At 59.3% G+C, this 24,615-nt stretch overlaps 1 protein-coding gene across 3 annotated transcripts; it reads left to right on the top strand.

Moving 5' to 3' along the window:
- The first annotated feature begins 606 nt into the window (after window positions 1-606).
- Window positions 607-24,336, top strand: Syngr1 (synaptogyrin 1). 3 transcript variants are annotated; one of them, XM_026411501.2, is made up of 4 exons: window positions 607-763; window positions 16,035-16,272; window positions 17,170-17,315; window positions 21,304-24,336. In XM_026411501.2, exons 1-4 carry the CDS (start codon window positions 665-667, stop codon window positions 21,457-21,459), a joined length of 639 nt encoding a protein of 212 aa, XP_026267286.1. In that variant the 5' UTR covers window positions 607-664; the 3' UTR covers window positions 21,460-24,336. The 3 variants fall into 3 exon arrangements, with proteins under 3 accessions (XP_026267286.1, XP_026267287.1, XP_026267288.1); XM_026411502.2 differs by lacking the exon at window positions 21,304-24,336 and adding an exon at window positions 20,939-21,280; XM_026411503.2 differs by lacking the exon at window positions 21,304-24,336 and adding an exon at window positions 18,542-19,262.
- Window positions 24,337-24,615: the final 279 nt, after the last annotated feature.

Raw genomic sequence — 24,615 nt, 5'->3', positions numbered from 1 at the left:
AATTTATTGTCCTTTCCCAGTCTCTGCCCCTGGGCCGGGTCGCTCCAGGAGCGGGTGGAGGTGGCGCTGGGACTCGCATGACGTCACCTAGGAGCCAGGTGCAGAGGTGGTCCCGGGAGGCGGGGCTGCCTTGGGGGCTCTGGGAGGAGGTTACTCATTCCCGGCTCTCTGACTCACGCGGTGTATGTCCCTGCGGCGCCTACTGTGTGCCACACACTCCGTGACGGGGACTGAGGCGCCCCCTTTCCTCTATATTTGGGGCAGACGGCGACAGGAAAAGGGCAAACCCATGCATAATCACGGAGTTGGTTTCAGGCAGAGCCAAGGGCTTTAGGGCGCCCGGGACGGGACGCGTCCGTACGGGCTGCACACTCCACTCCTCCCCCTCACTTTGCAAAGAGGTCACCGCGCTAGCGACGAGCGCGTCCTCCGCCCGGGGCCGCAGCACGCGCGCCCCCAGCACGCGCGTCCCCCGCGAGCCGGGCGCGCGCCGCCCAGACCCCGCCCGCGTCCGCGAGCTGGGCCCGTCGCGCACGACGCCCCCTGGCGGGAGCCCTGGGCCGCACCGGCCGCGCGCAGGGGAGGGGGCGGGGGCGCCGCGCACGCGCACGCGCACGGGCCGGCGGCGCGCGCCGAGCGGGGGGCGCCGCGCGGTGCAGCCACGATGGAAGGGGGTGCGTACGGAGCGGGCAAAGCCGGGGGCGCCTTCGACCCCCACACCCTGGTCCGGCAGCCGCACACCATCCTGCGCGTCGTGTCTTGGGTAAGGACAGGCGGGTGGCAGGGCCAGGCCGGTGGGGTGTGGAGGGCGGCGCGCCGGGACAGACCCCGACCCCACCGGGCCCCGCGGAGACGCGGCCGCGGACGGGAGCTGCCCTGCTGGCCGCGCTGGCGCCGCCGTCCCCCATTCCCCGGCCCGTGCGCGGGGCGCTGGCTCCGGAGGACCCCGTTTCCCGGGGCCCCCGGCTTGTGCGCCCCGCGCCCCCATCGCGTGACCTCGCGCCGCGGCTCTGCAGCTAGCTGCTCCGGTGGCGCGCGACCGTGGGGACCCCTTACAGGTCAGGTGGCCTCAGGAGGGGAGCGGATCAGGGCGTGGATCACCTCGTCGGGGCGCACGCCGCGCCTGCCCTGGACGCTCTAGTAGAGGACAGGGGACCGGGATTTTGTGGCCCGGCTGGGAAGATGCGGAGCGAGGGGTCTGGAGCGGAGCAGGATACCTGGCTTCCACCAGGATCTGCATCTCCTTCGCGGCGTGACCTTGGGCAGGGAACCACCCAGGGAATGTTAACTGGAAAGGAGAAATTCAGGTCCGAGGTGGGGAGAGCCACCTCTTCTGTCATGCCTCAGTTTCCCTATTTATAGAGCAAGTGGGCGGAGCCTCCTTGAGGCCCCCTTGCCGCTGACATTTTATGAATCCCTAACCCCGCCTAGTGTACACCTGGATGTCTCTGGGGCGCATGTGTCTGGGAGGAAGATCCCCTCCCCACAGTGAAAACAGGGGCCCATTCTGGACCTGCAGCCCAGTGAAGCCCAGGACCCCCAGTGCTGAGTGGGTTCTTAATCAGATCTGGGGATCTGAATCCCCAAACAGTGAGCAGAGTGGGGGTTCAACATCCCAGGGAAAGACGGCTGGGGGGGTGCTTGGGGCTCCCTGAGGTTGGTTGGTCATTGTGAAACACACTCAAGGAAGGTCTTGCCTCTGTAGTCTTGGGGCACATTACTGCTGGGCCCGGACAAGACCAGCTTGGATTGGGGATTCTGGGCCTGGAGACTCGGAAGTGCCTTTCTTTCTGGGGTTTTTCCGGGCCATATCAGGATCTGGTAGGTGAGACAGCTTGGGTACTTACTTATCTCTGGCCTCCCAAAGTGGAAGCAATTCTTTATCTAAAAAAGTTAAAACCCCCTCCTGAGGCCATAGGAAGGGTGGCCCACCAGATGGGGAGCGTTTTAAGGGTAGAGAAGCCCAGTTCTGTTTGTCTTTGTGTCCTGGCACCCCAGGCATATCCACAAGGGTTTGTGGCACTGAATTCATCTGGGGCTCCTAGAGACCCCAGCAGGCCTGCGGCAAGATGTGGGCCCTGGGGACCTGTCTGGTCAAGTTCGCTGGCTGTGTGCACTGCTCCCACTTGCCAGCCCCAGGGCCTCTGGCCTGGGAGGCTGGGCTTGTGTGGGGGTGTGCTGTTTTATCTGCTTGGGTCATTTCTCCTGTGATGGCTTCATTTAGCAGAGCTTTATTGAGTCTGTGAGGCCCTGAGGGAATCAGGGCCGCATGACTCAGACACAGCCCTTGTGCTGGGGAGCCCACAGTCCCACTGGAGAGAGGGCCAGGTGCCCCCAGGCTGAGGTCATGGGAGGCAGGGGAGTCTCCCTGCCCTGGAACTGGTGGCCTGCATGGAGAAGGGGGTGTCAAGTTGGCAGGAGGAGGAGGGTTTGCACTGTGCACATTGGGGTGACAGAAGGACATTCCAGGCAGGAGAAAGAAAAATAGCTGGATGGAGTACCCATCGTGGGCAGGCGCAGCAGCTCCCCAACACCTGAGGAGCTGAGGCAGTCCCCGTCCCAGGCTACTGAGCATGAAAGTGGCAGAGGAAGCCTGGCATGGTGGCGCATGCCTGTAATCCAGAGACTCTGGAAACTGAGACAGGAAGATGGCGAGCTCACAGTCAGCCTGGGCAACTTAGCAAGACTGACTCAAAAGCAAGAACTGGGGGCTGGGGATATAGCTCAGTTGGTAGAGTGCTTGCCTTGCATGCACAGGGTTCAATCCCCAGCACCACCAAAAAAAAAAAAAAAAAGAAAGAAAGAAAGAACTGGGCTGTAGCTCAGGGGTAAAGTGCCCTTGGGTTCAAGCCCCAGTACCAAAAAATAATACTCAGTAAAGGAAGAGTGCAGAATCCTGGAAGTTCGGGTTGGAAAGGACATAAGGGGTATCAAGCAACCCCCATCCAATGCCCAGATTTCTCCCTCCACCTCCCAGCAGTGCTCCATACACCTAGATACAAAGTGCTCCTCATCTTTGTTGGGGCAGAGACATCTGATACAGGCTCATTGACACCTTTTTTTAGAGGGGGGGGATTGAACCCAGGGACACTTTACCTTTGAACTCCATCCCCGGACTTTTTTATTTTTCATTTTGAGGCAGGATCTCACTGAGTTGCCCAGGCTGGCCTCAAACTTGTGATCCTCCTGCCTCAGTCTCCCGGGTCTCTGGCATTGCAGGTGTGCACCTGTAAATAAGCTTTGCAAGAAATAAATAGTTCTCTTTTCTGGTCATCATAATAATACCTGCTGATTATTGGAAAATATAGAAATCACACACGATGTTTGCACAGGAACATGAACGTGCTTCATACCACTCAACTGTCCATTTAGAAGTGGTGAAGTTGGGGTAGGGGGGCAGCTCAGTGATAGAGCACTTGCCTGGCATGCACAGGGCCCTGGCTCTATCCCCAACCTACAAAAAAGAAAAAGAAGAAAAGAAACGATGAAGACAGCAAAATTCATGTGACATGTATTTTACCACAATAGAGAAAACTGGGCAAAAACACCCATGTGAAGGGTCTAGGAGGAGCTGCCGTTCAGCAGTCTGTGGTGTGCTGAGACATCTTAGTCACTTGGGCGCTGGGGGCAGATGCAACCAGCTAAGGGCCCTCAGAGCTCCCAGTCCCCCTGCACCCAGAGGACTTCCCTGCGAAGCTGATGGAGCTTGAACTCTGAGATGCAGGTGACTGATGCATCCTGGCTTGCAAGAACTTTCCTGGGTTTGGCGCTGGAAGTCCTGTATCCTGGGAGCCCCTCATTTCCAGAGAACTGAGCTGGTACTCCGGTACTACCCAGGCCCCCACCGCAGCTCTGAAAGTCCCCACCAGTATGTGCACCTAGACTTCTGGTTTTCTAAAATCTTACAAGAAAGGTGGTTTTCTGTTGTTTTTCCTAAGGAGGGCTCCTAAACCAGGCAAGCTGCTGGACCTCCCCAGAGCAGGACCCGCCCTGGACCCTGAGCCACAGAAGCCCTCAGCCTGGTGTGTCCCTTGACCAAGGCTCTTTGAGCCCTTCTGTGTCACTGTTTCCCCAGGCTGGGCAAGGCCAGACCTGGGTTCTATCAACCCACCATCATCCCCAGTGGATCCTGACTGGAGAAGCCCGGCTCGCTTTGCAGATGCAGCAGCCTCCCGAGGAGCCCCCTCGCCTGTTCCCCACCAGGCTGCATGTCAGGCGTCCTGCAGAGAAATTCTGGAGCCTACTTACTGCAGCAGGAAGAGGCCCCCGGGGGAAGGCAGAGCCCCCTGGCCAGCTGACTTATTCATTCCACAAATACCAAGTCCCCTGCTCTGTGCCAGCTTATGTCCCACTCAGGGGCACTTGGTCCAGTGAGAAGGACAGAGTTGAGCTGGCAAGCACTGCCCAGGAGGCTCAGATCACTAAGAAAAAGAAGCCCTGGGGGTAGGAGACCCCTCTGCCTAGAGTGTCTTGTCGTGGAGCGCTTTCAGGAGAGGTGACAACTGAGCTGTTAAAATAGTAGGAAGGCCAGATGGCACACGCCTGTATCCCAGCAGCTCTGGAGGCTGAGGCAGGAAGGTCACAGATTTGAGGCTGGCCTCAGAAATTTAGCAAGGCCCTAAGCAACTTAGCGAGACTCTGTCTCTAAAGGGCTGGAGATATGGGTGTCACTAAGCACCCCTAGTACCAAACAAAGGTAGGAGGGACGGTCCTGGCAGAGGAGCAGCCTGTGTGAATGTCCGCAGGCATTGGGTGAGGCTGGGTTTTAGAAATGATGAGCCTCTGGGGCCCCAGGGAGTGTAGGTAACAGTGACAGGGGTCAAGAGGCTGCCTGGTGGCTCTGGCGGGGTCTTGGTTGAACATGGGGAGCTGGAGAGGGCTCCGGGAGGGGGAGGGGTGGCTGTCTCAGGGGTGCTAGGCCTGGAGAGGCCTCTGGGGGCTGGTGTCCTTTCTGGAAAGCTGTGGTCAGGTTTGGTCTGCCTTTCCCACACCAGGCATGGCCCTGTCACCTAGGCAGAGGTGGGTCCATGGCCTTGTTTGGTGTTCATGGCCGACTGTCTCGGCTTCCTGCTGGCCTGCCTGCCTGCGCCAACTCCTGAGCGGCCCCTCTCTCCGGCCTCTGTTGGGGTCACCCCCTGCAGGAGACGGGAGCTCTTGGGTTTCTGCCTTGGGTCTTGAGCAGCTGGGGGTGGGAAGCCTGAGGAGTCTTGGGGTTTAGCTCAAGGACCATCGTGGGGACTGAGGCAACCCCTGCCTCTCCTGGCCTGGACCAGGGATTGGAGGCCACATTGGCCAGGGTGTGGGGAGGGTGGTGAGCTCCTGGAGGGCCCTGTTGTCCCCCTGTAGATGGAAGACTGAGTGCTGGGTGGAGGGAGCCACGGCCCTGCCTGAGGGAGTCCCCAGCCACGCGGGAAGCCGCACCTGACCAGCCCCACATGACCTGCCTGGGCAAAGCCGCGGGGCGAGTCTTGGCTGGAGAAGAAAGAACAGAGGCTGCGAGGGGGGAGGCAGATGGCGGGGCTTGGAGGAGCCACACTTGGCATCTAGACCTGAAGAACTGGCTGTCCTTGGGGGGAGGCAGGCGGGGCGTGGGAGTGTCTGTCGCAGCCCCGTCCAGCCCTCGCTGACTGAGTGACCTGAGCAAGATGCCAGCGCTCCCTGGCCTCAGTCTCCCCATCTGTCAATCGAAAGGAGGCCAGATGGAGCGGGCTGCGGTTCCCAAGCCTTCTGGCCTCGCAGAACCCCACTCCTGCTTCTAGAGGGTTCCAGGCAGGCAATTTAGGATTGGCCTGTCCATCTTTAAATGACAAATCAAGAATGTCCCCCCATGCTCTTGGGAGGCCTGCAGCACAGCTCCCTGGGGGGGTCCTCGGGCGTGGCAGAGCATGTTACTGGAGTCTGGGAAGGTGGCCGCGTCCCCGTGTTTCTAGGGGAGCTCCCTCTTCCAGAGATGGAGTTTGCCCAGCTCCTCTTGGCTGGGAAGGCAGGCGCCAGGTGAAGGGGACTTCAAGGGACCTGGTAGCTGGTTCGCTTGGGTGGCCTCAAGCCATCAAGCCCACGCTTTGCTGGTGGCCAGAACCCCAGTTAGCTGAGGCTCCCCAAGTAACTTGTAGCCCATGGGGTGGGACGTGGCCTGTGTCCCCAAGTCTTCCCAGTAGCTGTGGCCTTGGTGTTGACTGCCTTTAACTTGGCCTGTCCCCCACCCTCTGGTCAGCCAGCTTGGTGGGGCCTAGAGGTGGGGGTCCCCTCCTGGCTTCTGAGGCCACCAGGGGCCATTCTTCTGAAGCATCAGGTAGAAAGCCCCTTCCCTCCAAATAGACAGCCCAGGGCATGTCCCCTGATGCCACTCCTGCCCTCAGTCCTGGTTCTTGTCATGCCCACTCCATGGTCCTTCCCACACCCAGACGCCCTCCTCCCACAGTCTTCTTGTCACCTGCCTCAGCCACTGTCACAGCCAAACCTCGGCTGTTCACGGCCTCCTCCCGGTACCCAGCCCTCCCCTCCCCCTCCAGCTCCCCACACTCACCCTAATTCCAGGGCTCCTTAGGCCTGGACCACTGAGCCACTGACCAGCCTGCTGACCACCCTCAGCCCTGGTCCACCTGGGGCCTCGGCTGGTCACGGAGCCCCAACTCTGGCCCTTCTGACGGGGCACCCCCGGCACAGCTCAGCTGGCCCGCCACCCTCCCCCTCCTTCTAGGTCATTGCTCCTGTTCGTGGACCAGGCCACTGGATGTGTCCCTCTCGTGCTCAAGGCTGCAGATGCAGAGCTCCTCCCCCCTCCCTCCCCCTCTGCTCTTGGCTCTTCCTCAACTTAGGATGGGCGAAGCCCCCTCTTAGGAAGACCCCCCTGGTGTCTCTGGTCCCACCCAGGGGCTGTGTGTCCATGGCCTCCTGCTTTCCGTCACACCCCTCCAGCAGGCTCTCCCAGCTGTCCCATCTTGTCAGGATCATCTGTGACCTTCACCTTGCCAAATCCGATGGCTGATTGTCATTAGTGGGTCTCAGGAGCATCGGGCGGCAGTGAGGGCTTTCTCCTGTCCTCCCATCGGATCCCAGCTGCGCAGGACGGGACCCTGTGGGCTTGTTTGACGTTGGCCTAGAGTAGGCCCTGGGTGCCCCACGCTGGCCAGGGAGGGCTCACTTCTAGTGGAGGGAACCGGGAACCCAGGTAAAATATGGGGGCGAGCATGTACCTGAGTGAGGTGGCACTAGCTCAGGCCCAGGGACAGGGAGGTGACACTGGAGTTGGGAAAACTGGAGCCCGTCAGGCAGAGAAGGGGGCGGTGCGTGGCAGGGGCTGCAGGTCACTGTCCCAGGCTAGGGACCCTGGCTGCCCTGCCTTCCTCCCTCCACCACTGTCCCCATTCGGGTCTCCCGCCCCATTCAGCTCACTTTCCCGGCTGGTAGGGTGAAGCCTCCTGGATCCCCCACCTGCGCCCACTCCCCGTGGGCCCTGTGCCCAGGGTGATGGCTGCCGGAACCCTCAGAGCAGGGGCCCCCCCTCCTGGCGCCGGTCTCTCCAGGAGGCGAGGCAGGCCCGGGTCTGGGTCCCCTCTGAGCTGGCCCTGATGGGTGGGGGCTGGCCGGCAGGCGGACCCGGACGAGGAGAGCAGACAGACCTGGGTGAGGGAGCCACGGGCCTTGCTGCCCACCTTGTGAGCCCCTGGGGCCAGGGGCCGGGAGTGCTGGTTGGCAGCCCTTCCCCAGGCCGTGACCCCCGGCCCCCCTGCTTCCCGAGGGCCTGGGCTGGCGGAGGTTCTGGCTGGAGGTTCAGTTCGGAGCAGGAGTGCAGGTAATTCTGCCACCGAGGGGCCCTGGGCCAGTCAGGTGAGCCCTCCCTGGGCTCAGTCCCTCTCTGATGAGACCTCAGGGCCCCTGTGGTTCCACAGCCCGGGGAGGGTGAAGAAGGGTCAGTCTGCACCCACGTCTCAGCATCTGGAGCCCGGGCCCTGCTGGCCAGCTAGAGCCTGTGTGGAGATTACCACCTAATCCCTGCAGGTCCCTCCCAGGCCGCAGGGCAGGGCAGGGAGGAGGGAGCCAGGTGTCCTGGGCAGCCATTTGTCCCTGTGCTGGCGTTTCTGCCACAAGACCTCGGGTCAGCCCTGCCCTGAGGAGCTGTGAAGGGGGCCCTCGCAGCACCCGGCCTTTCCCAGGCCCAGGAGGGGATCAGGCCTGGGGCAGGTGCCTCTGGCAGGCAGGGCCCAGCTCCCAGGGGGTGAGGCCTGGGCCGGGTGCAGGCCCAAGCTGGGGCACAGGCGGGGAGCCCTTTCTCCTGGCTCCCTGGTGGCTGCCTTGGCCTCTGTCAACCGGCTTTCACTCCCTCGAGGATCTTCCCTCAGTCTGGGAAGGGACTTTCACCCCACAACAGGGAGGAGAAGCTTTGTCAAGGAGAGCACTGGGGGACTAGGGGACACTGCTGACCTGGAGTCTGCGGAGGGCTTTTCGGAGGACTTTTCAGAGGAGGGACCTCAGGAGGGAAGTTAGGTATCCCAGGGAGCAGCCAAGACAAAGGTCCTGAGGCCACAGTAGGAGAGGGGATTGAAGAAGAGCTTCGTGGGGTCTGGGGTTCATAGGGGAGGGGGTTGTAATTCTGGGAAGGGTGAGCCTCAGGGGAAGGGCTTCCACAGGGTAGTGACATAATTTGGCTGCTGTGAGGGGCAAGACTGCTGACCTTGCTGGAGCAGGGTGGCCGGGAGTGGCTGGGAGGTTGGGGAGGCTGGAGGAAGGATGGGGGTCGAGGGCAGAGCCAGGACTGGGCCTGGGCTGCAGCAGTTGGGGAGCCAGCGTGTGGATGAGGGGGCAGCTTGAGGTCCTGGGGAGGCCAGGAGTGGCCGGAGGCAAGATCGGTGGCCCAAGCCGGGCCTCTGAGCTGTCTAGGGAGTAGACTCCATCCTTAGCTGAGCGGGTGGCAAGACTGGAGGGCGGCAGGATGAGCCCCGCTGTTGCCAGGGCCTCCTTGGAGGAGGCAAGGGAGCCCAGGGGGAGGTGAGATGGTCCCAGGCATCTGGATGTGGGCAGTAGCCAAGGCCACAGATGAGGGCTATTGAGCAGGCCACCCGGCTGCCTGCAGTGAAGGGCAGGGACCATGGGCTCCTCCCAGCTGCCTGGCTTGGGGACAGATATCTCTGTGCAGAACTGGAGATGGTGCTGGAGGACTGGGTACCACAGCCGCCAGGTGTCGTTTTCTGCAGCTTATCTGGGACAACCCCTGCATTTGTCCATGGGTGTGGCAGTGACCTCTGCACCCCACGGCGCTGGTCGCGGCTCCCCAGCAGCCTGGGTCATCAAACGGGCAGCGAGCCCCTGGCACGCCTGAAGGCTCCATCTGAAGTAGAGACATCCTCTGGTCCCTCAAGACGGGCGGCCAGGGCCCCCTTTTGCCCCATAGGGTGGGGCCCAGGGATGGACCAGGGCCGCTCCTTGGTTTCCTGCTGATCTTGGAGTGTGGGTCTGGAGTCTGCTCCTTCGTGGGGAGGGAGCTGGTCACAGAGGTCACAGCTGTCATCTGGAATGGGCTCAGTGGACAGACCCCACTGGACACTGTGCTTCTATTTCCTGCTGTAGCGCCTGCCACGGGCCTCTCTGACTTCAGGGTCCCCCTCTACGCAGTGGCCTGAGGCTACGCCTTGCAGATGTGTTTACCTTTATTTTTCTTTCGGAGGGTCTTGGCGAGGGTTAGTGGGATTTCTTTTCCTCATGCCCAGCCCACGCGGGCCCAGGTCTCACGGGGGAGACAGATGGGTAAATAAGTCCCAACCAGGAGTGCTGACATGGGGGAGAGTACTGGGAAGGTGGGTGTCCCAGAAGGTGGCCAGGTGTCACCACAACCCAGCAGCGTCTCCAAGGCTCCTATCTGACAAACAGATGGTGGGACACACCCTGGGCAGGGGACAGCAGGTGCACAGCTTCTTGACAGCCTGTGTCTGGCCATCCCCTCCCTGTGGAGTGGCGGAACAGGCCAGGGGCAGGGACAGAGGCCTGCAGGCCACAGAGACCTGGTCCATCCCTGGGTCTCTGGTTCTCTGTGTTTTTTAATTCAGGAGCCCCCAAATCCTGGAATTCAGGTCTGGGATTGTGGCTCAGCTGTAGAACGCCTGCCTAATGCAAGCGAGGCCCTGGGTTCCATCCTCAGCACCACGTAAAAATAAAGAAATAAAAGAAAGGTATTGTGTTCCTCTACAACTAAATAACTTAAAAAATAATAATAATAAAAAAAGAAAAGATCCTGAGATTCCAGGAACCTGAGCTTCCTGCAGGTTTGTTTTTCTGAGTCTGACGCGGACCAGCACCGAGTGCCATCTGGAGCTGTTTCTAAAAAGACTCGGGATGGGATTCAAAAGAGGGTGGGAGCCGCGGGAGAGGCCTGGCTGTTGGCTTGGTGCTTGTTCTTCACGTTTTTCTTTATCTCAAGGGAAGGAGGCAATTTTTCCTGGGCCTATGGGTGCCCAGCAGCCTCCCTGGGTCCTGCCTGGCTGCCACCCGAGGTCTCGGGCCCCTGGTTCTGGCTCCATAGTCCCCTTTCCTCCCCCCGCAGGTTTGCTGTTGTGTGAACTTCCCCCAGGCCTTGGCCATTGGTGTCACATCCCGTTCTCCGGTGGCTCCTGGGGTGCCCTGGGTGTGCCTCGCCGTCCCTGCAGAAACAGCCTTAACGAGTCACTCAGGGCGGCTGCCTGGCCCCTGGAACCTTGGCTTCAGAGGGACTCTGGTTCAGGTGCCCACTCGGCCCGACCCAGAGTGAGTGTCCCAGGGACACCCAGTGGCCCGAGCGAGTCCCCCTTCCTCCTGCCTCCTACTGTGGGGAGCCAAGCAGTGGAAACCTGAGGCCTGGCCTGTTCTTGGGGGGCTGCTCCTGGAGACGTTCCCTCCCCCCCTGAGCCTGGTCTTCATGTTGGACCCCTGGCCTTCAGGGACGTGGCATCTTGGGGTATGCGCCATCTGTCCCCAAGCCCGCCTTCTCCGCACCCCCCTCATCCCCTGGCAGGGTCTGTTGGCAGGTTCCAGGGGCTGCCCCTCCAACCTGTTCTGCGCAGCCCCGCCCCCGCCATCTTTCCCCCCACACTACCCCCTTAGGTTCTTTTCAAACCTAAGTGAGATCTGGTCTCTCAGCAGCTCTCAAGTCTGCAGTGGCTCCTGGAGTCACCTGAGAGAGGTTAAGTCGCTGCCCAGGGTCACCCGCTGGGCAAGCGGCTGGACTCCTGCCCCATTGGTAGCTCCCCACAGCAGGGTCTCAGCAGGCCAGCCTTGGTGGCCCTCCCAGCACTCCGCCCTGTCCCTCCCAGGTGTTTTGATCTTCTTGGGGACACGTATGCAGCTCTTTCCTTCTGGCCTCCCCAAGGACTGCCTGCTTTATTCCCCCAAGAGGACCCAGTCTCACGGGGAGCCTTCTGCTTCCCCTCCCAGGCTCTCCTCTTGGCCTCTGGGAGCCTGAGTTTTCCTGCTTTGGGAGGGGGTCCTCTCAGGCGGCAGTGGCTTTTTTCCAGCCGCAGGGAATGTGGGTCTGTTAGGAAGTATTGCCCCAAAGGGGTCCTTCTTTCCTGGGCCTTTGGAGAAGGAAGTGAGCCCTTACTAATGAGCCCTACGGGATGCTGCCTGGCTCTTGGTACTTGTGTGTCTAAGTCTCCCCAGAGGAGAAGTTCATTTAGATTGTGTGTGTGCTGGGGACAGGGCTGCACATGCCGGGCAAGTGCTCTACCACTGAGCTACACTCCAGCTAAGAAGTTGATTTATTTTTTTTAGAAGAAAATCACATTTATTAAATTTCTAACCTATGATAGGCAATATACTGTGTTTCATATTTTATTCCCATTTTTATGTGTTTATTTATAGATGACAGAAGAATGCATTGCAATTCTTATTACACATATAGAGCACAATTTTTCATATCTTTGGTTATATACAAAGTACATTCACACCAAAATTATGTCTTCATACATGTACTTTGGATAATAATGATCATCACATTCCACCATCCTGCTAACCCCATGCCCCCTCCCTTTCCCTCCAACTCCCCTGCCCTATTTAGAGTTCATCTATTCCTCCCATGCTCCCTCTCCCTATCCAACTATGAATCAGCCTTCTTATATCAAAGAAAACATTTGGCATTTGGATTTTTGGGATTGCCAACTTCACTTAGTATTATCTTCTCTAAATCCATCTACCTACCTGCAAATGCCATGATTTTATTCTCTTTTATTGCTGAGTAATATTCCATTGTTTTTTTTTTTTATTTTTTTTATCCATTCATCCATTGAAGGGCATCTAGATTGGCTCCACAGTTTAGCTATTGTGAATTGTGCTGCTATAAACATTGATGTGGCTGTATCCCTGAGACATGCTGTTTTTAAGTCCTTTGGGTATAGACAGAGGAGAGAGATAGCTGGGTCAAATGGTGGTTCCATTCCCAATTTTCCAAGAAATCTCATACTGCTTTCCATATTAAGAAGTTAATTTTTTGGGCTGGGGATGTGGCTCAAGCTGTAGTGCGCTTGCCTGGCATGCGTGCAGCCCGGGTTCGATCCTCAGCACCACATACCAACAAAGATGTTGTGGCTGCCGAAAACTAAAAAATAAATATTAGGAATTCTGTCTCTCTAAAATAAAAAAATTTAAAAAAAGGTTAATTTTTATAAAATTACTGAGGCTCAAATTACTTGCCCAGGACCACGCAGTGTGAGCAGCAGGCCTCATTTTTGGGTCTGACAGGTCTGTGTGAAAAATTTTCTCTAACCAAGAATTTTTATTTTTTAATGTTGTTGGACCTTTATTTTATTAATTTATTTATATGCGGTGCTGAGAATCAAACCCAGTGCCTCACACATGCCAGGCAAGTGCTCTACCTCTGAGCCAAGACCTCAGCCCCCCCAAGAGTCTTTTCTTTTCTGATGGTTTGATGACATCTGGGGAATGCAGGACTAGACCTCAGACTCCTGCCCTGGCAGGTTTGTTTTTTTTTACAATTTCACTCTATAGGTTTTTGTTTTTTTTTTAAAGAGAGAGAGAGAATTTTTTTTTTTTTAAAGAGAGAGGTGTGAGGGAGAGAGAGAGAGAGAATTTTTAATATTTTTTTTTTAGTTCTCGGCGGACACAACATCTCGTTTGTATGTGGTGCTGAGGATCGAACCCGGGCCGCACGCACGCCAGGCGAGTGCGCTACCGCTTGAGCCACATCCCCAGCCCCCTGCCCTGGCAGTTTTTGGTTACAAACGGGAGCTTGTCGCAGTGCCAGGGTTCAAAGTCACAATTCATAGGAGCCCACCTTTCCCTGCAGTGTGACGGAGTCTGCTTTGCCTGAGGGGTGGCCAGGAGCCCTTTTGACAGTTGTTTTGAAGCCTGGCTTCTTGTCACTATTTCTGTCTTCTGAGCCTCAGACTTGGACTCCGGTCCAGCTGCCTGATCCAGTCGCACTGATGCCGCTCCAGGCCTTTCTCCCTGCTGGTCCCTCTGATGCCACGCCTTCTTCAGGTGCCCCGAGGCTGAGCGCCTGCTTGGCCAGGTGAAAGGAGCTCTGGCGGGAATCCAGAGACCTGGGCCCTGACGCCAGCACATCTGCCCATTGGGCTGCACCTGTTGCCCTGTTAGTCTGGGGGCTGATGGAGAGGAGGCGGAGCCGTGGTGGGCGGAGCCGCGGTGGGCGGAGCCGTGGTGGGCGGAGCCGTGAGCCAGGACGTCCTGCCTCCGCCAGAGGCCTTGGTCTTGTGGCGTCCCAACCAGGCCTGGCAGATGGGTGCTGTGGCCAATCCAGGACACGCCTCGGGTCCTTTCTTTTTATGGCGGCCAACTTCGCGCAGCTTGCGACTCCTCACCAGTGCCTGACTCAGTGGCGGGGGCGCACTCTCCCTGCCTCCCGCCGGATGCTCGCCACCTCTCCCTGGTTCTCCCAGGTTTCCACACCTTTCATCATCCATAAGAACACCCCGTGCCCATCAAATAACCCCACGCCATCCAGCAATCCAGCCGCCTCCACCTGCTCTCTCTCCACTTGCCTTTCATGAGCAGAGCGCATAAGAGAAATCATACGATGTGGCCTTTTTTGTGTGTGCGCTGGGGTGAACCCAGGGCCGTGGGCACCAGACGCTCCACCACTGGCCAGTGCCCTGTCCCCACGTCCTGCTTTCCATTGCTTATTTTTCCTTCACTTGTTCTCCAGGCTCGTCCCCTATCGTGCCTATCAGTGCTCTGTGCCTCCGTATGGCTGATCGACAACCCTAGCGCCGCCGCATTCGGGTGGGGATCATGTCCTGGCCCAGGGTCTCCACTTTTGATCATGCCCTCCTTTCAGGAAAAAATGGAAAGTAAAGACAAGTGGACCTGGACAATAGCAATCCCTGCCAGGTCTGCCACCAGGGGCCAAACATGGGGCCAAATCTTCTGGAGTGTTTGTGCCTCAGCTCTGGGTCCCCTCGTGGTTTCCAGGGAGGCAAGCAAAACAGGGAGAAAGCATGGACTTTGGTGTCAGGTCCCCTGGGCTTAGAGCCCAGCTGTGCCACATCCCAGGCTGTGTCTCTGGGCACATCACTAATACGCATGCCTTCACCACCCCATTGGTAAAATGCTGGTGGTACTGATGTATTCAACAGCTACTGCTGTGTAACAAACTGCCCCCAAACTCAGGTCTTAAGGCAACAAACATGGCTGCCTCACAGTTTCTGTGGGGCAGGACTCTGCCTTGCTGGATGCTGCTGCCTCCAGGGCTGTCACAGGGCCACAGCACCCCCCAGGGGCCCTGGTCTCATCTGACGGCCCCCCACGGGCAGATCCAGTCTCAACTTCACTAACGCTGTGTTGGAGGAATCCAGCCTGTGGAGGGACTCAGTTCCCGCGGGCTCTTGGCTGTTCCTTTCTGGAGCTCAGAATACCATGCTGGCTTCCACCATTGGTGCAGGGACAAGCTGGGGGTGGGCAGGGCTTCTTGTGACCTGTACCCAGGAGGGAGACCTCATTGCCGCAGTCTGGCTGGGCACAAAATCACGAGCCATTCACAGCCTTGTAGATTCAAACAGCAATTCTTAATTCCCCAACTCTCACCGGCACTCTACACGCACGTTCTGGGGAAAATCCACACTTCCACTGGGCTCTGCATCCCAAAATACTCTCTGAATCCCGCAAGAACTCAAGGGGAACTCAAGGAGCGGGCGGGTGCCTGAGGCAGCAGGATACGCCCTATTCCCAGCAGGATCCACACCCTAAACTTGGAACCACCCTAAACCCCTATCCGCCCTGGTCCTTGAGCAGGGTCACCTTTCTCAAACATTGATGCAATGTCACTGCAAATGACCTGGGTCCAAGGCAAGCCCATTTCCACAATGGAGAGTCCTCCCTCTAACCAACATGGGGTAGGCTGACAAGGAAATTGCCATGCATCATTCCTACTTGGCTATGGCTCTCAGCACCTCATCACCTTTGCCATATTTTTGTCTGTTAGAAGTAAATTGCTAGATCCAGCACTCTCAAGGAACCTTAGGGACACAAGGTCATGCACTGCTGGGCAGGGTCATTGGGGCCACCTCAGCTGCTGCCTACCCAGCTGAAACATGCCTGTCTGGGGGCCGTTGAGGATCTACATGAGGTGGCACATGTGGTGCTGCTGTTGGCCCTGGCAACAGGGCAGGGACTGTACACAGCCTGAGACCCCAGAGGGGAGGGTGGGGTGGGGCTGGGCATGTTCACACTAGGAGGGCCAAAGGCTCCCCATTCTGGGGCCAGTCCAGCCTTGATGCTGTGTAACAAACTGCCCCCAAACCCAGGTCTTAAGGCAACAAACACGTTTGTTGTTGTCCTGGGCCCTGACACTAGGGGACCTTGGTGTCAGGGCCCAGGACAACTTCTCTGGCTAGGGGTTAGCAGCTCAGGAAGGAAGCAGTTGACCCGACTTGCGCTGTGTGACCTCAGGCAAGCTGCCCTGGTGGTGGGCATCTCTGGGCCTCTCTCTGAAATGCCCACTCACCACCTGCCCCATGGCTCAGAGAGGTCAGGGGGGGGGCAGGTCCCGGGGCTGGGGCAGCGCCCCCCAGGCTCACCCCGCACCCCTGCAGGTGTTCTCCATCGTGGTGTTCGGCTCCATCGTGAACGAGGGCTACCTCAACAGCCCCGCGGAGGGCGAGGAGTTCTGCATCTACAACCGCAACGCCAGCGCCTGCAGCTACGGCGTGGCGGTGGGCGTGCTGGCCTTCCTCACCTGCCTGCTCTACCTGGCCCTGGACGTCTACTTCCCTCAGATCAGCAGCGTCAAGGACCGCAAGAAGGCTGTCCTGTCCGACATCGGCGTCTCGGGTGAGCCCTGCTGGGGGACCTAGCCGCCGCCCCCTCCCCATTTCCCAAGGAGGAAACCGAGGTGTAGGCAGGTGAGGGGACAGACTCAGGGTCCCCTGGCTGGCAAGGCCTGAGACCCCAGAGCAGCCCTGCTGCGCCCCCTCCTGGCGGAGCCTGTGAAAATTAAGCCAGGGCCATGGGACCCTGGCACACAGTGGGTCCCTGGAGCCCAACCCCCTTCCTCTGGTGACCTGTAGGTGACCTGCCACCCTTTGCCCTTCAGAAGTGACCTTCAGCCCGGGCCCCCTGACCTGGGACCCCCAGATCATGTTACCACAGACCCCTCTGAGCCTCGCCCCAGGTCTCAGAGGCCCGTTCTGAACTAGGGGGCTTTGTGAGGCTCCACCCCCAGAGCTGCCCCCACACCAGCCTCTTCCCCCAAATCCCCACTGGTTTTCCGGAAGCCTGAGCAGGGGCGCCGCAGCCTTCCTCCCTGGACAGTGGCTGGCCTCAGGTGGGCCTAGTCAGGGACGTGGCTATAAACTGGTGTCTGGCGGTTAGAGAAACACTGGCGGAGCTGACTGCTCTCTCTCCCTCTCTCCCTCTCTCCTCCTCCCTCTCCCCCTCCCCCCTGCTGTGGCCCTCCCTCTCTGTCCCACCCTGCCCTGTGCACTTGACCCTGGCTTGACCTCCTGTGGCCTCCCCCTCTTCATCTGACTGAATCCTCCGGCTCCTCCTCCTCCCCTCCCCCTGCACCTCCTCCTGCTCCCCTCCCCCTTGCCTTGCCCGCTGGGGTGGGGAGTGCGGGAGACCTGCCCGTGAACTTGCCCTGTTCCTCGGTTTCCCTGTTTGCTTTCCACACACCCTGTCCCTCACGCTCTGCACCCTCACTGTTCTGCCTGGCCCCGGGGACCCCAGCCTTCTGGGCCTTCCTCTGGTTTGTGGGCTTCTGCTACCTGGCCAACCAGTGGCAGGTCTCCAAGCCCAAGGACAACCCACTGAACGAGGGTACGGACGCCGCCAGGGCCGCCATCGCCTTCTCCTTCTTCTCCATCTTCACCTGGGTGAGTACAGCACCCACCGGCCCAGCCCCCGGGGCAGCCTTCCCGCAGAGCCTCTGGCTGCCTCTGGAGCGCCCCCTGCAGGCCCAGCCTCACAGCCCAGCCTCACGGCGCCGCTGCTGCCCTGGGCACAGACAGCCAAGGCCCTCACTTTGGTGCAGAGCAGCTGCCCCAAGGTCATAGACTCTTGGGCCTCTCTGGATGGTATTTATCATCCCATTTTACAGATGGGAAGGTGGAGCCCTAGACAGGGAGGTGGGGCTTCAAGTTTCCCAGGCTCAGGAGACCGGGTTCACACGGTCGGGCTGCCTCTGATTCCCCAGCTTCTGTCTTCCCATCTGGAGAATGAGGGGATTGGAGATGCCCGGTGGGGTGGTGGGATCACAAACCCTGGTGTCCAGGCAGGGCCGAGAGCAGGTGAGTGGCCAGGTGGCCTGTGCACTCTAAGGGGCCCCTCTGCAAAGCGCCTGTGGCCATGCAGAAATTTTTCCAGAGAAACAAGAAATCTAAATTTTCACATGAAATCTGATCTTCAAGTGTTGGTGATTTATTTACACTTTTAAAAATATATATCCTGTGAGTCAAAGAGAGCAGGCCCCTGAGAACCAGGCTGGAGACCGGGTCTTTGTGGGCACACCGCATGGCCTCCCGCAGGTCTAGGAAGTCTCTCTCTCTTCTCCCCGAGCTCCGTCCTGCAGAGATCCAGGGTCACCCCAGCTCCAGGCCCCCTCAAGGGCTCTCCCTTCCCTGCTGCGCAGCCCCTGCCCAGCCTCCTGCAAGGAGACTTTGAGGCTGCGTGCACCAGCCCTCCCTGTTCCTCCACCCTCTTGCGGTGACTTCTGCCTCTTCTCGAGGGTCCCTGGACTTACACTTTCTTTGGGGACACCCAACCCACAGCACAATATCTGGAGCTGGAGTTTGGAGAGGAAACCGGTAGCCCCGTCCCCGTGGGCCAGCCAGGGCCACTCTAGGCTTTTATGTCTTCAAGTCTGGGTGGGAGACGGGATCTCAGTCCAGACGGGCACCCAGAACTGGGCCCTGCCACCTGCAGGCAGAGCTTGGAGGCAGCTAGCCCAGAGGTGGGGCCCACAGAGGAACAGAGGTGAGGGGACACCAGCATTTCCGGGCTATCTGAAGCACCTGGCCGAGGTGCCAAGGCCTCCCTCCCTGCTAGCACCGCTGCCCTCTGGCTCCGCTCCAGCGGCCTCACCCCTGCTCTCTCCTGGCAGAGCCTGACCGCAGCCCTGGCCGTGCGCAGATTCAAGGACCTTACCTTCCAGGAGGAATACAGCACACTGTTCCCTGCCTCGGCACAGCCGTAGCCCCAACTTGCAGAGCAGGGAGCCCGGTGCCCACCTAGTGCCAAAGATGCCCGGGACCCCAGGACAGGGCACGGCTGGAAGAGTCAGACCCTCCCTGGCTCATTCCTTCACTCTTGCCCCTTTGTCCGTTCTTTGTCCGTTCATTCATTAAGTAAACGTTTATTGAGCAGCTATCTTGTGCCTAGTGATGAGTTAGACAGGGATCCTGCTCCCCAGGAACCCCCCAGGCTGGGAGGGGAAGACAGACATCAGAACCTCCCCAATGGGCTGCAGGCTGCTAGAAGGCTGGAGGTTAGTCCATCCACGGGCTTGCCAAGGGTGTCCGTGGTCCAAGGTGCTGAGCTGCAGGCACTGTATGATCTCTGTGTCCACAGTTGTGGCATGGAGGATGGTCTTACCGTCTCTCTGGAGGCTGGCTGCCGAAAGGGGCCTGGCCTGGACTGTCAGAGGCCTTTTGATTTGGTTCTGCTCTTGTGTGCTGTGTGACCTAGAGCAATCCCTATACCTCTCTGAGCCTCAGTCCATATTCCTGGCCTGACAGGTAATAATGGACCAACCTTTCAAGGTGGTCATGCAGATGAAATAAAGGCCACACAGGGTTGGGCACAGGAATGCTCAATAAATGTCAGCTTCTGTATTCATCATTCCTTCACCCATTCACTCATTCACTCACTCACTCATTCACTCATCCTCCCGGAAAGTCAGGGGCAATTTGCGCTTTGGGAGGGAGCCTCTTGTGAGTCCTCATTCTGCCGAAGGCTCGGCCTCCCTGTGCCCTCAGCCGCCTGGACAGGAGCCTGCCTCTTGCTCAACTCCAGGGCAGCAGAAGGCAGTGGCCACCAGGCCTCAGGGCGGGGCCTCGGCTTGGCGGAGCTGAGTCCAGGTGGCTCCTGGCCAGGGGCCGGGGGCGCTGCAGGTGGACGGGGCTGCTGCCCCGCGGGCGAGCTGCAGGAATGTGCCTGTTCTGAGGAAGGGGGTCAGGTGTCCAAGGACCCCAGCCACCTACTGCGGCCTGGATAGTGGGGGCCCAGGCCTGGCCTCTGCTCCCGAAGTGGTGACCAGATGGGCCTTGAGCCACAGGGTGGGGGCTGACCACAGCCCCAGTCCTCGCTGCCATGGCCAGAGCCTCTCGGGAAAGGGTTCACCGAGGTCATCTGGGCCAGCCCTCTGCCTCTCTGAAGGAGACCAGCCTCCACAGTGGGAGTGGAAGTGCCGGAGGGGCCAGGACCGCACTCCTTGTCCCTTCGGGAGTCCCATTGCGTGTCCCCTGTGAGCTCTTAGGGCTGCTGACAGCTCAAGGCCCAGTCTCCGAGCCCCAGCAGCCAGGACCCCAGACCAGCACCGAGGGCAACCCCAGAGGCCACCTGACGCCTCAGCCCAGCTTCTCCCTGCTCCACCCTCCTCCACCCTCCTCAGGTGCTTTGTGGCGACACCCACTTCCCAGCAAGGGCTGCCAAGGCCGCTGCTGTTGGCACCTAGTTACCGAGCTCCCGGCGCCTCCTGGGCAGAGTGCCGCCACTGCCACCCCCTGGCCCTGTGGGGAAGGAGTTGGGGACCTCCGTCTCCCAGCCCTGCAGCCGGGGTGCTCAGCACAGCGACTTCCCCAGGCAGGGTCCCCAGGCTGAAGATCCCCAGAGCAGGCGTCACCAGACCTCTGAGCTGGATTCTGATGGCGAATTTGATTTACCCTGAGCTCAGAGTGGCCAGCGTCGTTGTCCTGAAGACAGTGTAATTGCTTTTAATGAGAAAGAATCTCCCTACGCATGTGTACACAGCTGAGTCTCCTCGCCTGGGCTCTGGGAGAACCGGGCCGTGGAGTCAGATGAGGTTAGCAAAGTTTGGGTGCCACCATTCCCCCGTGGGGATCTGGCAAGTCCTGTGGTCCTGAAACTAGTTTCCCTCCATTTAGTTCTGTTTCCCAAACTTCTCTGACCATGTGTTTCAGCAAGAATTAGAGTGAGCAGCAAGTGATGGAAATCTCAAATAACCGCGATTTCAAAGAAGTCTAGGTGTAGGGAGTGGCCCAGGACTAGCGGAGTGGCTCTGAGGTCTTCAGTGACCCAGGCATCTTCCCTCTCTACAATGTGCTTATGGACTTTGTGGTCCACTTTGGCAACTAGAGCTCCAGCAATCACATCTGTGTTCCAGGTATCAGATCAGAGAGTGGGACAGAGAACATGGGGGCACCACAGTGGCTAAAACTTAGTCACGTGTCTATGCCTAGCTGCAAGACAGAGGATGGCTTTTAGGAGGTGCCAAGATTTCTCTGACCTATTAAGAAACTTTTTTTGCCGCATTCCACAGGGCAGCCCTGAGGTCACAGTTCGAGGAGGAGGCTGTAGGCTTTGGGGCCATCTTAACCCTCCACAGTGGAGGTCAAGACTTCTTGGTGGCCTAGAGTGACCTCTGGGCCTCAGGCAGGGTGGCCTCCAGGATGGCCCTCCGGCCCCCAGTTGGACTTACTTTCACTTCAGTGCTTTGAGGGCCTGAGACCCTCTACTGCCTGTGTCCTGTGAACTAACCTCCACTAACCCGGCTCTTGTCTGTCTCTCCCCTAACCACCCCTCCCACCTGTCCTTGTCCCTGCTGGCCCCCGCCCCCAGGCGGGCCAGGCTGTGCTGGCCTTCCAGCGGTACCAGATTGGCGCCGACTCGGCCCTCTTCTCCCAGGACTACATGGACCCCAGCCAGGACTCCAGCATGCCTTACGCCCCCTACGTGGAGCCCAGCACCGGGCCGGACCCCGCCGGCATGGGTGGCACCTACCAGCAGCCGGCCAACGCCTTTGACACTGAGCCCCAGGGCTACCAGTCGCAGGGCTACTGAACCGCAGTGACCGCCTGCCCCACCCTCGCGTGTCCTGCCCCCGCCCTCTGCCCTGCTCTCCGCCCCACGCCCTCCCCTCCCAGGCTGCCCTGCCCAGCACCCCGCAGCCTCCAGGTGTTCCACTGAGGTCCTGGAAGCTCTGGAGGGGTGGGAGCAGCCAGGTGTTGGGTTCTCTCTGCCTGAGTGTGCAAGTGTGTCCAGGGCATGTGCCCAGCAGGGACTGGGGACAGGGGTGAGGTGCATTCATTCATTGCGTCCTCAAGTGCTTGTTGAGCGCCTGCTGTGTGCCAGGCCTGTGCTCAGCACATGTGGGGAAGAGGCAGAGATGGTCCCTGTCAAGGGCTGGGTGAGATGTGGAGGGAGCCCTGTTAGCACCAAGGCAGGGCTGGGGTGATGCCCGGAGGTCTGGTGGCACGGGGCTCAGGCTGTCACCCCCCAGAACCTGTCCACACACCCGACCTGCTAGGATTGGCAGGTTGAGGAAGCTGAGGCCTGGGAAGGTCAAGGTCGCTTGCCCAGGTGGCTCAGGAGGCTGGCAGTGAAGGCAGGGCTGGGCAGGCAGCCCCTAGGCTGGTGCCTGCCCGCTCTTCCTGCCCTACCCGCTCCCCCATCACGAGCCTGGCTCCGTGGTGTCCTCGTCCTGGGGCCATGGGCGCCTCAGCCCCGAGACACCACGATCCTGCTGCAAGCTAGGGGCCTGCTCCTGTGGGTGCCCACCCTTGGCCTTGGCCTTCTCCAGGGGTGCTCACCCTGCTCGCCCATGACCCCGTGCTTCCTGCTCTGTGTCCTGCAGGGAGCTCTAGCAACTCCCTCTTGGTCTCCCAAACGACTGGCTCCCCAGGTCCCTGCCCAGAGCTGGTGGGTAAGAAGGCCAGGTGGGGGGCAGGGCTGGCCCAAGGTCCCAAAGAGCCGGTGGAGCTGAGCTGGGTTTGCTGCCTGGGTTTCTTGACCCCAGTCACCCAGCAGGTGCCTGATACCCTGCCTGATCTGGGACACTCATCCTCCTCTCGCTGGGGTCAGCCAGAGATTCTGGCTGGAGCAAGCCTGGACATGGGGCATCTTTCCCTGGCCTTCCAGAGGCCTGCTGTGGGAGGCAGTGCAAAGCCCCCAAGGGGACCCAGGGAGGGCGGCTGGTGCAGAGTGGCTCAGGGTGACTGGGCTGCAGCGGGTAGGGCCTCGGCGACCCCTAAGACACAGGCATGGGTGGGGCTTGTGGGCATAGCGGGCCCTTCTGGGCTAGGCAGGGAAGGCTCTTGCATAAGGTTCCTCCACCCTGAGCTGCAAGTGACAGGGAGGCTGCGTGTCTGTGCCGTCCGTCCTCCTGCACCTCTCTGCCCGGTGCACACGAGCCAGTACCTCAGGCAGCAGGGCAGAGGGGATTGTGGGTTGGCCACAGGGATGGGGCGAGAGAGCCCTCGCCCCCTGACCCCTTCGCCCCTTGCCTTGTTCACTCTCAGCAGCCAGTTGTCAGGTTCCTGTGCTGGGGACATGGAGGGTGTGCATGGTCCCTGCCCCTGCCCTCAGAGCTTATGGTCCATTGGGAAGACAAGCACCAGCCAGAAAAGGTACAAAGAGCCCGTTGAGGGTGGGAGGCGTGGGGCAAACCCCGTGAGCCCAAGGCTCCCCTGAGCAAGGGTCCTGAGGTGGGCCAGGAACGGGGAAGGAGCATCACTGTCCCCCTGAACAGAAGGGACGCTCCGTGAGCACAGGCGAGCTAGCAGTGGCTGTGGATAGAACTGGGGTCTGTCCAGGCCCCCAAGGGCAGTGGGGTGGCAGAGGGCCTGAGGCAGCTGGACAGCAGCTGGGTTCCATGTGAAAATGAGACAGAGGGTGACAGATGTTCCAGGGTAGGATTTGGACGGGACACGCCCCTGAGTGCTGCTGGAGGCCTCATCGCCCTTCTGCTGTCTGCACACAGCCCCTTGGGGCCCTGAGCCCGAGGCCCCTGGCATCTCGAATCCCCTCGGCCTCCCCCAATGCCCTCTGCTTTCCTTTTTTCCAAATTTTCCTTGGAGAAGTGCCCCACACCCCGCCCTCAGCCCAACCGTGCAGGGTTTGGACTCCCCCTTCCCCATCAAGCACAAGAGGCCCCGGAAATGGGTTCCACAGTGTGGAGCTGCAAGGACCCTTAGAAAGGCTCCAGTCTGGACAGGAAGGCAGTAATCTGTCCAAGGTCAAGCACAGAACAAGAGGTGGGGAGCCCTCTCTTCTGCCTCCTGAGTTGACATGATCCTGTGCAATCGGCCGTCAGGCCTGGGTGGCTCCTCATCCACCTGGAGGTGTGATAATGGAGGGGCTAATTCCCAGGGGCCTGCATCGGCTTCCCCTCTCCCTCCTTCCCTGGTGAATCTCGATCTCAAAGACTCTTGAGGGCCCCAGGTTCTTCGTAGGTACCAAGAGCTCCCACTTGTTACCCCTGGGGGCCGCTAGCCCTGGCCCAAGGCTCCTTTGATTCTCTAAGGAGCATGAAGGGGGACCGCCCCCCAGACTTTATGGAGGATGGATTGGTCCAGCCACCTCCCAGCGCTGCCCCTGACCTGACACTCCCAGCCCCTGGTGCCCACAGCCCTTGTCTGGGTGCCCTGGCCCTTCCTGCAGCGGTACTGCCTGTGTATAGTATAAATATATATATTTTCTATATATAAGATGTATAATATAAGGCTCCACAAATATATCTATGTGTGTGTGTGCGTGCACGCGCACGTGTGGTGAAGGGTGGTCCCCATCCTGGGCCCCCATCTAGACCCCCCACCACCTGGTCAAGTCTCTCAAGAGTGAATCCAGTGGCCCTGTGGCACCCTCCTTTATGACATCTGTCCATTTGCGGTGAACCAAGTGAAGGTGGTGACTTCTGGTGACATAGTAATAAAGTGAAGACTCAGAACCCACCAGCGGATCACAAGTTGTCAGTGTTTCTTTGTGGCTTGGGGTTGCCATCGCCTCTGTCTCCCCTGACCTGGGCCATGTCTTATTTGTTTGTTTTGCAGGACTGGGAATTGGACCCAGGGTGCTCTACCACTGAGCTACATCCCCTGCCCATTTTCCTCTTTATTTTGAGACAGGTGCTTGCTAAGTTGCCCAGGCTGACCTCAAACTTGCAATCCTCTTCCCTCAGCTTCTCAAGTAACTGGGGTTACAGGCATGCATCACAGTGCC

The sequence above is a fragment of the Urocitellus parryii genome, chromosome 5, assembly GCF_045843805.1.
Source record: "Urocitellus parryii isolate mUroPar1 chromosome 5, mUroPar1.hap1, whole genome shotgun sequence".
Taxonomy (NCBI): domain Eukaryota; kingdom Metazoa; phylum Chordata; class Mammalia; order Rodentia; family Sciuridae; genus Urocitellus; species Urocitellus parryii.
Note: the sequence above shows the minus strand (reverse complement) of the source record. Positions and strands in the feature narration are given on the sequence as shown.

Excerpts from the sequence above, each read along its gene's own strand:
- Syngr1 (XM_026411501.2), top strand. The coding sequence starts at position 665 with ATGGAAGGGGGTGCGTACGGAGCGGGCAAAGCCGGGGGCGCCTTCGAC. Across the intron at positions 764-16,034 it reads TCCTGCGCGTCGTGTCTTGG|GTGTTCTCCATCGTGGTGTT; the intron begins GTAAGGACAGGC and ends GCACCCCTGCAG. Across the intron at positions 17,316-21,303 it reads TCTTCTCCATCTTCACCTGG|GACTACATGGACCCCAGCCA; the intron begins GTGAGTACAGCA and ends CTCTTCTCCCAG.